Raw genomic sequence first — 14,888 nt, 5'->3', positions numbered from 1 at the left:
ATAAAAAGTCTTTAAAAGTAGTTAGAGTATAAACTAGTTCATTTGTTTTAGCCAGGACACTTGGATTCATTTATTTCTAAAAATTACTTGATTCTGAAAGATTGGGCCTGTTCACTGTATTTAACTGTAGTGCTTTGTGTATCTGGTACTTTATAAAATAATAGAAGTGATTATAACTACCCAAAACTTCTGCAGAAAAAAACAAACAAAACAAAACTGATCAGCTGGAGGCTGGCAGAGGAGGGATGAAAAGATGTATCTTGTTGCAAGGTGTAAAGGAGAGAACTTTAGAAGCCCATTTGGTTTCTATAAATTTCTCTGCTCCACTCTCCTCAGCCAGTCATACAGAATTCTTTTGCCTCTGATTATTCAAGTTTTTGTTTGAATGTAATAGTGAATTAATTAAATAGTGATGGATGTTATCCATTGTCAAATGCCATGTGCACAACCTTTTTCTGGAAGCATTAGTGTGTCTTACGTTAAATCTAGGATGGGCAACTCCTAGGGTTTGTAGCAGTGTGGAGAGGATGTATTGCCAGCCCATGGAACCATGCTTCTAACATAATGGAGGCTTGCTGTCTAGTCCACTAGCACCCTCAAATTTAGCAGCAGAATGTGGTGTAAACCCCCAAAAGTTGTTTCCTTGAAATTAACCATTCGACATTAAAAGAAAGCATGCAGGAGTCACACACATTCTTAGCAAGCTCACGTTCCATGCTTATGCTCCACTTGTATCCTGATTTAATGTGGACATGGCTAGCATTATGAAAAATGTGCCCAGTTTGTTTACACTGCTGTGCTGTGGGTTTCAGAAGTAATGATGGGAAGGAATTTAGGATTACAAAGATGCCTGCAATATTTCATGTAGTTTACAAATTACAAGTTAACTCACGGCTGCCAAAAACATTGAATTGCCAAAAAAGCAGTAGCACCTAGAATTCGTTTACTGAATTACCATATACATCCAAGTATAAGCTGACCCAAATATAAGCTGAGGGTGGGAAATGCAGCAGCTACTGGTAAATTTCAAAACAGAAATAGAATCCAGTAAAATTAGATTAATTGAGGCATCAGTAGATTCAACATTTTTGAATATTTACATAAAACTGTAATTTAATATAAGACTGTCCAACTCTGATTAAACCATTATTCTAACCTTCTTCAATGTAAATGTGCTTTTGTATCCTTCCCATAATAATAGAATAAAATAATACATGTAATAATAACAATAAAGTAATATAATAAATGTAATCAAAATAATAATAGAGTAAAATAATAATGTAAATGTAATAACAACAATAATAATAGAGTAAAATAATAAATGTAATAATAAAAATAGTGTAAAATAATACATATAAATGTAATACATTTATATGGTGTTGACCTATAAAGCCCTAAACGACTCCGGCCCTGTTTACCTCTCCGAACGTATTCTCCCCTACGAACCATCAAGATTACTAAGATCATCTGGAGAGGCCCTGCTCTCGGTCCCACTGGCCTCGCAAGCGCGCCTGGTGGGGACGAGGGACAGGGCCTTCTCGGTGGTGGCCCCGCGACTCTGGAACTCTCTCCCTCTGGAGGCCAGAACCGCCCCATCCATCCTAACATTTAGGAAACGGGTGAAGACGTGGCTGTGGAGTCAGGCCTTCGAGGAATGAGAGAACACCATAGGACCCTGGATGGAAGTTGATGTAGATCCATCTTAATAGGACGACTGACCACAGTAGTTTTAGACATAGTGTTATTTTAAAGTTTTTGTAATTGTGATATATGATATTTTAATTAATGTATATGCTTTTATGGCTGTAAACCTGGCTGAGTCCCTCAACGAGGTTGAGAAGCTCGGTATACAAAACTGTGAAATAAATAAATAAATAAATAATAGAGTAAAATAATAAATGTAATAATAATAATAATAACAACAACAACAACAGAGTAAAATAATAAATAACTTAAGGTACGTATAAGCTGAGGGGGGCTTTTTCAGCCTAAAAATGTCCTGAAAAACTCGGCTTATACTCACACATATATTATTTTATTTATAAACCAAGATTTAAGTAAATATTTCTGGCCACTTTGTATTTTAGGCATGAATATCAACACTGCTTTTTCATTGCATATTGAAATTTAATGAAAAAATACTTGCTTTCTTCTGCTATCCTGTGAGTTAGGCATATAACTGTCTAATTGTAGCAAAGAGAGTGTAAATATTTATTTGTATTGAGGTTTTTTTTTTGTAAATCCTTTATTTTTCATAATTGTAAATATTTGCAGGCTTTGAGTAAAGCACTTTTGGAGCTGAGAGCAGAAATGACAGCTGCGGCTGAACAACAGATTATTTCTATAGCATCACAAAAGGAGGCACATATGAATGTTCAGCAGATTGTTGACAAACACACAAAGGAACTGAAGGTGAGGAGGAAGTAGCGTGTTTATATGATGTTGTGTACTGTGTTCTGATCAACAAAGAATAGATGTCATCAAGAACAAAGTATTCAGACTCAGTTTAAGACTCAGTACAAGTATATTATTAAACCAACATATTTGCACTTCATTTTAACTTTTCATGCAGAATCATTTTTTAAAATCCAGTCTAGAAGATTATCTGTATTACAACAGTATTTTGCCAACCTGATGGCAGCACATGCATTGTGTTGCATGAGATCCTATAAGCCAAAGCTTGTTTTCATGGATTTATCAGAGAAGATCATTATCCTCAATAGTCTTCTAGAAAAAAATAACATTTTGTGCCTTAAAACATTTAGCAGCATCTAGAACAAGAATAGGCAACATGCTGCCCAGCCAATATTTTTGATGAAGGTCTCTATAATCCATTGGTCATACTGGGTAGTTTTGTGTGTGTGCGTGTCAAGAGCGACTTGAGAAACTGCAGGTCGCTTCTGGTGTGAGAGAATTGGCCATCTGCAAGGGCATTGCTCAGGGGACATCCAGATGTTTTACCATCCTGTGGGAGGCTTCTCTCGTGTCCCCACATAGGAAGCTGGAGCTGACAGATGGGAGCTCACCCCATTCCCTGGATTCAAACTGCTGACCTTTCAGTCAGCAATCCTGCTGGCATAAGGGTTTAACATATTGCGCCACCGAGGGCCCCATACTGAGTAGTGGCTCATTGGAATTCTTGTCTAAAATGCATTCAGTCATAGTTTTCTGATCTCTGGTCAATATAGTGCATCCATTGTGGCTGTTTTCTTCCATAGCAGTAATCCACAACCATTGATTTTTTCAGATGTTTTAGATTTCAGATCTTAGAATTCCATGACATTGCCCACATTGCCTTAGGATTCTAGAACTGAAGACCAGAACTTCTGGCAGAGCAATAATTGAGAACCACTATGCTATAGAAACATCTAAGCGTAGACCACACTCATTCTTTTCACTGGTAATTCTCAATACCATGCCTTATAAAAAATGTTCATTTTTGCAGATTCAGATAGAAGATTTAAATGAACAGCTTTCCAAACTTAAAGATGCTCTAAAATCAAGCAAAAATAAAGAGAATTCATTATTAGATGATTTAGACGATTTAAATCAGGAACTTCAGAAAAAAATCAAAGCCCACACAAAGGTTCTAAGGGAAAAAGATGACATAGAAAAAGAAAATGAAGAACTGAAAAAGCGAATTAAGAGACTAACTACTTCAGTTCAGGTAAGGAGAGTATGTGTTATGGAACATTTGTTTGGGATTCATTTGGCTGAGATTTTTCATTGTGGAAATCTTTTACATGTCTGCACACATGCCACATGGCTTAGTTATATACAGTTAGTAAACAGTTTATTTAAATAACCATGGACATCTTAAAGTAAATGTATTTAATTTAGTTAATACATAAAATTACATTATCTGGGAAAAATCACATTTTTTCAAATTTCTGTAATACATAGTTTCAGCAATTTTCACAGCAGTTTATGTACTTGAGTAAGTCAATTATATTAATGGCATCCTTTTCTAGCAGTGTAATAGGGACCTAGCCATCTGCGTTGGTTCTTTCCTGCAGGCAGTTATTACAGTGGCAGTTGCAAAACTATTTATGTCCTTGAGATGTCGCTAGAATGCTGTAGTCTTCATGCTGGTATGGACCATGATTTAAACCAATCATAATTTGTGTAAACTGTTGATTTTTCAGGGCAAAGCTGAAGACCAAACTATGATAGATGAGCTTCAAAGAAAAATAAAGAAGATGGAAATTGAGCTGGGAAAGAAGAATGATGAATCAGAAAAGAAAACTCCAAGAGAAGAGAAGGTGTGGGAAGCACACTGCAAAGATGCACCTTGGCAATATATCTTTTCCTCTCTCAGTTCTCTTGTCTCTCTTATTCATATTGAAATTATATCCTTTTTTGTGTGAAGCATTCACCTTGTTAGAAACAGATGGGCTCCTTGTTTCATAAAGGTGCAGGTTAAAGATAAAACATGCAAATAGGAAATCCAGTCTAATATATGAATTTAACGGGGAAACATACATTTATTTTTTAAATTAATGTTTATTTAAACAAATTAATACAAAACATACATAGGTAAAGGTAAAGGTTTCCCTTGACATTAAGTCTAGTCGTGTCCAACTCTGGGGTGTGGTGTTTATTATTATTTCTAAGCCAAAGAGTCTGCATTGTCTGTAGACACCTCCGAAGTCATGTGGCCAGCATGACTTCATGGAGCGCCGTTACCTTCTTGTAGAAGTGGTACCTATTGATCTATTTACATTTTCATGTTTTCGAACTGCTAGGTTGGCAGAAACTGGGCCTAACAGCGGGAGCTTACTCCGCTCCCCAGATTCAAACCACCAACCTTTCTGTTAGCAAGTTCATCAGCTCAGTGGTTTAACCCACTGCGCCACCAGGGGGCACAGCAGGTATGTACACAATGTACATACCAATGTGCAAATAAGCAAACTAACTAACAAAGCAAAATAAAGTTAATATTTTTTTCTAGAATAAAATAAAATATATTACTATTACAGTCAAAGCGTCAAAAATATTAACTACATGCAGTCTACATTATCTAATCTAAGGGCTTTACATTCTTTGTCTGATGGTAATATTCTCTCTATATTCTACACATTGATAATGCAGAGGGACCACATCGCTGAGGGTTTGCTTCGAAGACTGCCTTCAACCCACACTCATGGATACCAAAAATCTTGGATGCTCAAGTCCCTCATATAAAGGGACAAGAACCGGAACTCAAATGCTACCTACCTCTCCCATCCCATGTGCCCACCAGGTTCCCTGACAACAGCTCTCCGCCCTCCCACCCCCAAACCAGTGTGAGCCACAACTTCCTCTTCTCATCTTGACAACCAAATTGTTCTTTCTTTCTCTCCCTTCTCCTTCAAAGCACCAGACTCCTCAACAACTGCTTCCTACTCTTCCTGTGTCTTACTCTCCCCCCCCCCCCCCGTGCCCATCCCCTACTTCAGCAGCTTCATCACCCTCAGCAAGGGAGCTTTGCAGAACAGAATATTTCAGGTTTATTATTATTATTATTATTATTATTATTATTAATCTGCAGTTAGTTGAAAACACAGAGCCAAACCACACAAATGAGGAGAGCCCACTATAAATCTCTGTATACGCCCTTTTACAAATAAAAAAAAATTGGACTTGAATCAAGATCGTTATTTCATTTTTAACAAATAGATTCTTAAGACAATGAATGTTGCTTTTTTATCTATTTACAGAGCCAAAGGGAAGAATTAATTAGATGGGAAGAAAGTAAAAAATGGCAGAGTAAAACAGAAGGAATGAAGAACAAACTGAAAGAAAAGGAAAAGGAAGTGGAATCCTTAACTAAACAGTTAACCACAGTAAAGGAACTTTTTTCCAAGTAAGTTTGTTTTGATAGCAAAATTTATAATAAGAGCTGTTTCAGTAAATAGAAAAATAAGTGCTAATTTATAGTAACTTGTTCACTTGAAGGATAATTCCTCATCATCACATCAAAAAAGTAATAGCAAAGCAGATTATAATATTTATATTTATAATTTCTATGATGCCTTTTTCCAGTTCTGAACACATACTGGCTTACAACAAATTAAAAACACCATTAAAATTTACAAGATAAAAAAATTAAAATGAGATTAAACAAAGAAAAAATAATTAAAATACACACACACATAATTAAACTTGGATGCATACATCAGCATAATTAGCAAGATCTAGTGTACTTAGTAGGTGACACAAGCCTTATACAGTTCAGTTCTTGTTGGAATAGAAAAGTTTTTACTTGTCTGTGAAAAGAAAGTATGGAGGATGCTAATCTATGTTTTTTAGGAATAAAAAAACTTGGGGACAACCACTGAGAAGGTCTTCTCTGATGTTCCCACCAGATTACCCTGGGGTAGGACAGAGAGAAGGGCCTTCCCAGCAGATCTCAAAGCACAGACTGGTTCAATAAGGGAGAATAACCTAGGTCCCGTCTATATGTTAGACAAAGGATGACATAAAATATTGGATAGGTCAAATAACGTCCCTGTTTTTTTACCAGGGTACACAATGTTGCAGTGACAAACAAAGACTATGAGGCTGCAGCCTCCACTTTATCAAATGTATGTCTACTGGCATAATTTTCTAAATCATGTATTCAGATGGAGTCATGGTAAGCGTTTCGTTATAAAGATGACTACGGATCAGGGTTTCCCTCATACACACACACACTCACTCACACACACACACCTTACCTCATGGCAATTGTCCCATTGATATCCATGGAGTCTGTTTCTCAATATATGTATACAGGATTGTGCATTTAAGGAAGAATACTTATCTTTTGATATAATTTATTTATACAAATGAATGTACAGTTATATTAATGAAGATCACTTAAATATTACAGGACAGATAAAGAAAAACTTGCTTTGCAGAAGAAGCTGAAGAGCTGTGGTGTTACTGTCGATCAGGTGGTAGGAGTACGGGTCTCTGAGTCGGAGCGAGAGCTTGAAGAGCTTCGAAAACGGAACATGGATTTGGAGGATGAGATGGTTCACTTGAAGTATGAGACATTTCAAAAAGCTCTGTTGGGCCTAAGAATGTTCTTTTTATTTTTCTTAAACATATCAGCATGTTATTAGAAATGCATTAGATAATTGTACAGATTGAGACCTTTGTAGGAGCTGATAATAAGTGATACAAAAAGGCGAATTCTTCTGTTTAGCAAACATGTTACATAATAGGAATATATTTTTATGGCACTTTCTTGTTAGGTAGCTGAGTGCACAAAGATACATTTAGATAACTTGCTTGGTCTTCACCAAGATAGCAGTGAGTTAATACATGTATGTGGAAGGCCTTGTAATATCTTCTAACTCTGTGATTTCAATGTTTCATAGAATCAATTGAAGCTTTTTGGATAAGGGATATTTAAAATGCTCGTAATACTTTTACCCAACTAAGTAAAGTGTTGTTCTTCAACAAAATTCTTATATAGAACATAGGCTCGTATAGAATATAAAGAAAGTATCAGCTGGTGGACCTCTGCAGCACTCATGAACTCTTCTATGCAGGACACAGTATGCTGTTCCTCGAGATTCTGTTGTGGAAGACTTGCACTTAAAAAACAAATACTTGCAAGAAAAACTTGTTGTACTAGAGAAGCAACTTTCTAAAGATCCTTTTTCAAGACCTTCGGTACGTTAAACTACTTTATTTCAACCAAATGTTTATAGTTGCATATTTTTGTTGTTTCTGTTTTTTTCTTAATTTTACAAAACATCTTTTTATTATCAGTTATAGTATTTCAGTTATCTGTATTTAAGAGCTGTGTGGCTTAAATTCATTTCTATAATTACTTGCTTTGGAATGTTAGCAATGTAGTGGTCAACAGAGAGGCCTTCAGATTGTACGCTGCAGGAAGCAGCATTGTCTGATAATGAGATTATTGATTGTTTGAGAAGTGAGGAAAAACCAGACAAATCTGAATTGTGTAAGGAGTAAGATACTTACTGTCTGAATTAATATTGGGATTAATATTTTAGTTTCATCCTGGATGCAGAAGGGGTAGCACCTGAATTTGGTAAATTAATATCTGAACTTTTTCACACAATACTTTATTAACTTAAATGAATGTCACTGCCACAAGGTGTGTCAGTGACTATAGTTAAGGTGACTTTAATGCTGCTCCTTCGTAATTTCTGGTGTTGTGTTTGTAAAATATGTTTTTAAAATACTTTTTGTTGTGTGTTTGTTGTGTGCTTTTTGTTGTGTGTTTTCAAGGTAGTTTTTCTACCTTGAAAACTGTCATGAAAACATTGAAAATAATGTATAAATGAAAATGATGAAACATGTTCAAAGGGCCGTTTGGCCATATTCTAAGATCATTAATTTTGATACAGAGCTAGCATGATATATTGATTTGAATCTTGGCCTAAGACACTTGAAGACCAGGGTTCGAATCCTCATTTGGCCATAGAAATCCACTGGATGATTTTGGGCAAGTCCCATTCTCTAACCCTCAGAAGATGGCAAGGGCAAACTTCCTCTGAACAACTTCTACCAAGAAAACGCATGATATGTTTATCTTGGGGTTAGTATATGTCGGAAATAACATCAAGGCACACAATAAATTAGCCGTGAGAACTAAATATAAACTCTATGGTGTGAAGCAGTATAGCTCTTGAGTATTTGATTCAGAGAGTCCTGGCTAGCTAGAAGCATCTGATTTACAAACGTTGAAAACATAATGTTGGATTCCCTCAATCTTTCTCAACCTGTTCTTAGATTTTAGGGGAGGAATGTAATTGAGGCTAGGAGAAATTCATTGTTTCACCAAAAGGATAAGAATTTATAATAGAATTTATGCAAATTAAATTATATTATGCATAAAGACTTCTAAAAAAAATCTAGTCACTCTTTTACAATCTGCCACTTTTTCTTTCTGTGCCTACATTACATCGTCCATGTCAGAATGTCGCATGTGAAGCAACTGCATTGGGTAATACGCATGTTACCATTAACGCCTTCTCTAAGCACAATCGTTTGAAATATTCATCTAAGAAAATTCTCATGGATAAAACCAAGTTGAGGCTTCAAGGTTTTCCTAATATGACTAATGCAAATGACAATGGAGTAAATTATGAAACACTCAACATAGAAAAATCCCATCAGGTTGCTGAAAATGTTGCTCTCAATGATATTGATGAAGACCAGTTTGAAAATGGGAAAAAGAAAGAGGATTTAAAGGCAAGTTCAGAAGCTGAAAAGGGCAACTCTGAGGACAATATGGAACAGGAAATTATTTCTCCTGAAGAGGATAGCATTGAGAAACAATGTGAAATGCCTAACAAAGAAACAGAAGAAATCTGCAAGCGTTCTAGCAGTGGGAAAGAAAAGGAAAGCAAACATGACTCTAATCCTGACAAGAACTGCATTCAGTCTGACGCAGAGGAAGTTACTGATCAATCCAAAAATGTTGAGACAAAAGTGGAAAATAATAATGAGGTAGTAGGAGAAGATGCAAGTGAGAGCCACCAAACTGGACAAGAGAGGAGTGAATTATGTGAAGTTCCTCAGGTTTGCCCTTGCAACTATATTCCCTTGCTATTCCCATCACGGTTCCTTTGTGTAGCGAATCTGTTTTACATACGTTGCTTGTGTTCCAGATAACTAGTGATTACCTAGCTGCTTCACAGACCTGCTACCATATTTCTTCAATTGAAAGACCCCATCAATTGTAAGATGCAGCCTAATTTTACTACCATAACCACCAATAAAAATACATAACATACAGCTGCGATTCTAAGACACACCCCATTTTAAATATGTTTCTATAGCAAAAAAAGGTTTGTCTTAGAATTGAAGAAATATAGTATTTCTTAATATCGCCTTTGAAACAGGATGTTTATAGCATTTATAGTAAATATGCAATCATTCATTTCTTTAGCATTTCAGAGATATTGCATCAAGTGAAATACAAAACAGAAATAGTAGTGGCATTGTGTTCTTGCTAAATCTTAGATTGTATCTTTAAACAGAGATAACACATAGTTGTATTACATGCCACTGACCAGTTTAAGTCTGCTTTCTTGATGTTGCTTCTTAGGAAACAAAGGTAAGCAATTTCTTTATATCCATCCAATATTAAAAATAGTTATGACCAGTGTGTATAGGATATACTGCTTTAAGTTACAGTTAAACTGGCTTACTAAGTATCAATTTCTGCAAAATATTATATTAGACTTTGGCTTAAATCAATGAGACTGCACTGGTCAGATTGGCACATGAATGTGAACTAGGACTGACTGCTAGCATATTGACATGTATTCTTCTTTCTGCTTTTGAAGACATCAGGATTAGGGTCAGATGATCAGTATCAAAAAGAACAAGAGCTTCAAAAGGAGAACCTAATATTGTCATCTGAAAATATGGAATTACGATTTCAGCTAGAACAGGCCAATAAAGACCTACCAAGATTAAAGGTAATTTTTTGCATGCTGTTTGTCTGTGTATGCACTGTATAGTGGAGTCATTACAATGTATAAGTAATGTTTTTTTAATGTATTCATATATCTTGCTTGTTGTTAATGATTTCTGTTATGTGTGTATAACCCTGGAAACCATGGTTGAAATCCCCACTTGGCCACACAACTGCTGAGACACACACAACAATAGTGCATTTGCAATCATAAGATAGAGTATGAGTTTCCTCCCTAAGGCTTGTAATAATTACTGAACTAGAAAAAATTGTCACGTTCAATGCCTGGCTTCCTATCAGTTATGAGTCACAGAAATGGGCTACCTGTGTCGACACAGTGCATTGCCTACTCTTCTCATACCATACCAGAGTGATTCCCACCTAAACCCTCAGTTCCTTTTCATGCACTGCAGTGGCAATATTGAGAGAAACATTCTCTGGAGCATTCTAATTTTTTTTTTGTCTGGTGTGACTTCTGGTTTATCTTACTTTGAGTTTTGTATTCTCCATTGTGTTTGTCTTTTTGGCTGGCTTTTGAATGGACTCGAACTGGATTTCTATCAACTTGTGATCACTAAATGGTTGTTAGAAATGGGGTGGCACCTTGAGAAGGAAAGCATGTCTCCTTGTAATGTTGTGTATCTGTTATAAGTGATAGTATGACTTAAGAAGTGTGAATCAACAAAAGTATTACTGTACAAGTATTACTGGTGGCATTGTGTATTTGGAGAGAAATTATTGCATAGCAATGGTCATGCAGCTATCTCATGCATCAGAATTCTGTGAGGTCCAATATGGCAATGATGATTATTTTCTTTTCCCTTTGTCTTCATGTCCCTTATATTCAATTTTTGTTTGAAGAAGTCATTTGTAGAAAAATACTTTAAAGTGGAATAAGATTGTTGTTTTATTCTTTCAGAATCAAGTAGCCGATTTAAAAGAAATGTGTGAACTTCTGAAGCGAGAAAAGACAGAAGCTGAGCGGAAGCTGGGCAATGTCAGAGGGGTAAGAATTACATTTTGGAACTTGTGTTTTAAAAAGGCAAAATAAAATCTTTGTGATGTAGCCATTTGCTATCATGAAGCAAAGTAAGCAGTTTGCATGGCCATCTGCCTCTGGGAGCTTGGTCCCACAAGTGGAGCATTTTCTAAAAAGAGGGTCAGAGGCTATAATGATGACGAGCCTGTAGTTTGTGTCCAGGCCAGGTCGTAGAATGGAGAAGAGTGAGGTAAGTTAAAAAAAACCAGTTCAAGGCAAAGGGAGGGGAAAAGGTAGCAAGTCCATTGGAGTCAGAGTAAAAATACTGTTAGAAAAGACAAGTTGCAAAGTGCAGCACTAGAGCACAGAAACAGCATGGAGAGAAAAGGTTCCTAGCTGCAGTCAGCGGTGGAGAAAAGCAACTGAGGCTCAGCTCCACCCACAGCTACTTATACTTCATGGGGAGAGGGGATGGGGCGACTGCCAAAATGTTTCATTTAGATATCAAAAGGTTCTGAACTGCACCGCACATGCATGGATAAACCCATATGTGCGATTTCACAGGCACCACATAGAAGAAACGTCAGGAGAAAATGCTACTATAACACAGCCATACAGCCCAGAAACCACACAACACCCCAATATTTTAACTCCTAAATAGTGGAAATTGTCATTCAATGATGAGCCTTAGTGTTCAGGACTAATTATTGACTTGAAGAAACAAGTGTGGGGAGACACCATGAAAAGGGCTTTTAAAAAGCATTTACTTGTGATTTTTTTTTAAAAAAAATAGATGGGGACTTAACTATGAGTAAGTTGTTCTTTGGCACTAGTAGGTGATTCTTGGCATATCAATAACTAATTGATCTATAAGGGATTATCTTGGTTACATTAACATACAAGGACTTTTGACTCTTCATCTTCTCAGGCTATCTAATTCAAGGCAAATATGGACAGTATACCCTCAGTAGAGCATGATGTGGGTCAAGGGTGTGTGCACACTTATGAAAGAGATGTTTAACTGTATCACCAACACACTTTACATTACTCCATGGATTTCATGTTGTTTTCTTGTTATTTATTTATTTATTTATTGTGTCAGAGGCAAATTGAGAATACAGCTATAATGTATAAAAAACCACAAAGTTAAAAATTTGGCATTATGCTAGATTTCCTTTGACCAGAAGCTGGCCACTTGGAGGGCCTCTGGTGTGGCTGTAAGAATGTCCTCCATTATGCATGTGGCAGGGCTCAGACTGCATTGTACTAAGTGGTCTGTGGTTTGCTCTTCTCCACACTTACATGTCGTGGACTCCACTTTGTAGACCCATTTATTGTTAGCTCTGCATCTCATGGTGCCAGAGTGCAGCCTGTTCAGCACCTTCCAGGTCGTCCACTCTTTTGTCAGTCAGTCAGTAGCCTTTATTTCAATCAACAAACCATCGGCTAAGTCAAGTGAAAGTAGAACGATGAAATACAACAATTAACAATTAATAACATCACTCTTTTGTCTGATACTGGATGAATTTCTCATCCAGTGTCAGACACTGATTGAAGTTCTGGGTTTTAGCCTGCCACTTTTGGACTCTCACTTGCTGAGGTGTTCCTGTGAGTATCTCTGTAGACCTCCAGAAGCTGTTTCTTGATTTAAGTCATTTGCTTGCTGGCTGATACCCGAACAGAGGATGGGCCACAGATGTCCATGCCTTGTCCTTTCATTGTTGGCTGCTACTTCCCGGCAGATATCAGAAAGCGACTTGCAGTTGTAATTAATTAATGAAATGTCAGGGGAGATTAATCCACAACTAAGGCAAAGGCAAAGCAAGAAAATAATATATAAAGATATGCACAAGCTTTGCACCTAGGGAATGGGATATGATGTTGACATAAAAATCTGTCACTAGCTGGTTTTGAAAATCAATCCAACAATTAGAAAGAAATTAACATATTTGCATTCTTAATTTTATTTTGTGAGTAATAGAATTGTTATTGTGACATGAGAACCACAATGTTATTATTCTCCATTCCTTTGTCTTGTAGTCTGGAAGAAGTGGTAAGACTATTCCAGAATTAGAGAAAACAATTGGATTAATGAAAAAGGTTATTGAAAGAGTCCAAAGAGAAAATGAAGAGCTTAAGAAAGCACCTGGAATAGTCTCCAGCGAAAAAATGACCAGCCTCCAAGAAGAAAATGAATGCTTAAAGGTAGTTGTTCTCTCTTAAAAGACATTTTACTTTATTAATGTTAAAATTATATGTCCAGAATGATTATGCTGGTTGAAATAATGTCAATAATTTCAGCACACATGAGAAAAAAAGTTTATTGTACCATTCAGTGTTTTTTTTTCAAAAAAAAACCTCTTTAAATATTTCTTTTTGTTCTTTATTTATGAAATCTTTAAGTCTGAACTGGAAAAACTGAAGCTTCACCTTGGAGGTGAACTGAGTACACGGTATGAACTGAAAACTAAAGGCACCGAAAAAATAATTGCTGAAAATGAGAGAATACGAAAGGAGCTGAAAAAGGTAAAGCTATTAAATGAACAGATATGTTGCATGTATTTTACAGAAACTATTATAATTTGCTTTTCCTGAAAGACCAAATGCATTTTGGCTAAGAGTAAATCTAGCTTCATTATGTTTATTATCATCATATTAAAATGGACTCTTTTAGCTGAGATTTTTACATCTTTATTAATAGGACTGAAATACAAAACTGGATCATGAAGGTGCAGATCAAGGATGGTGTATGCAAGGGACACAAGGGCCTGGTGCTTATTATTGGTTTACTACATTCTAGCTTCAACAGTAATAAATCTTCTATCTAAAAGCAAAAAATTGGATTCAATTTTTTTATGGTCAACAGGAAGCAGAGAATGCTGAAAAGTTACGAATAGCCAAGAACAATCTTGAGATAACAAATAAAAAATTGACTGAGGAACTGGAAGAAACAATTAAGAAATTAAAAGTGGCAGAAAGCAGAATCCCACAGCTTGAAGGCACTGACAGCAAGCATTGGAAATCTATGGTCATAACAAGGTAGATAGAATAGTCATGCATGTCCTTTTCCTACAAGATTTCAAATGAATAAAAGATCCATTTTCAAATTTATTCACATTTCTATACTTGTTTGGAAAAACATATTCTAGAAAAGCTGATTCCGAGCGTACACACTACTATACAGATTCCCTTTTTAGATAATCATCAGGCATAATATTGATCTTGGAAACTGTGGAAAAGTATCTTGTTTGAGGCAGCCATTAAGTATTCTATAGAGTACTGTGCATGGTATTATATGCAACAAGAATGAGGTTGTTAGTCTTGCAGGTTGTCTTCTCTCTCTCTCTCTCTCCCTCTCTCTCTCCCTCTCTCTGTTTACTGGTAAGTTGCACATTTATAAGAAAGATCAGGATCTACCACTGTTCTGTCATATTTCTGGAAATGAAACAGGGACTTCCTTTACTTGCCACTCCAATCTCTGCT

The 14,888-nt window shown here is 36.2% G+C and overlaps 1 protein-coding gene across 7 annotated transcripts in view; it reads left to right on the top strand.

Moving 5' to 3' along the window:
• The window catches only part of CEP290 (centrosomal protein 290), a 64,741-nt gene that overhangs the window by 44,910 nt on the left and 4,943 nt on the right, over positions 1 to 14,888 (top strand). For 4 of the 7 annotated variants that reach the window (XM_060777353.2, XM_060777352.2, XM_060777351.2 and 1 more), the window contains 12 exons: positions 2,275 to 2,412; positions 3,446 to 3,667; positions 4,146 to 4,262; positions 5,700 to 5,845; positions 6,854 to 7,009; positions 7,521 to 7,644; positions 8,920 to 9,525; positions 10,296 to 10,430; positions 11,346 to 11,432; positions 13,446 to 13,610; positions 13,809 to 13,931; positions 14,272 to 14,444. In XM_060777353.2, the coding sequence (XP_060633336.2) occupies positions 2,275 to 2,412; positions 3,446 to 3,667; positions 4,146 to 4,262; positions 5,700 to 5,845; positions 6,854 to 7,009; positions 7,521 to 7,644; positions 8,920 to 9,525; positions 10,296 to 10,430; positions 11,346 to 11,432; positions 13,446 to 13,610; positions 13,809 to 13,931; positions 14,272 to 14,444 (2,192 nt within the window). Of the gene's footprint in view, positions 1 to 2,274; positions 2,413 to 3,445; positions 3,668 to 4,145; positions 4,263 to 5,699; positions 5,846 to 6,505; positions 6,617 to 6,853; positions 7,010 to 7,520; positions 7,645 to 8,919; positions 9,526 to 10,295; positions 10,431 to 11,345; positions 11,433 to 13,445; positions 13,611 to 13,808; positions 13,932 to 14,271; positions 14,445 to 14,888 lie in introns of those variants that run through there. The other 3 variants (XM_060777356.2, XM_060777354.2, XM_060777355.2) reach the window with 2 other exon arrangements.

Source organism: Anolis sagrei, chromosome 5 (genome assembly GCF_037176765.1).
Source record: "Anolis sagrei isolate rAnoSag1 chromosome 5, rAnoSag1.mat, whole genome shotgun sequence".
Classification (NCBI taxonomy): Eukaryota; Metazoa; Chordata; class Lepidosauria; order Squamata; family Dactyloidae; genus Anolis; species Anolis sagrei.
The sequence above is the reverse complement of the archived record's forward strand: the minus strand, read 5'-3'. Positions and strand labels throughout refer to the sequence as shown.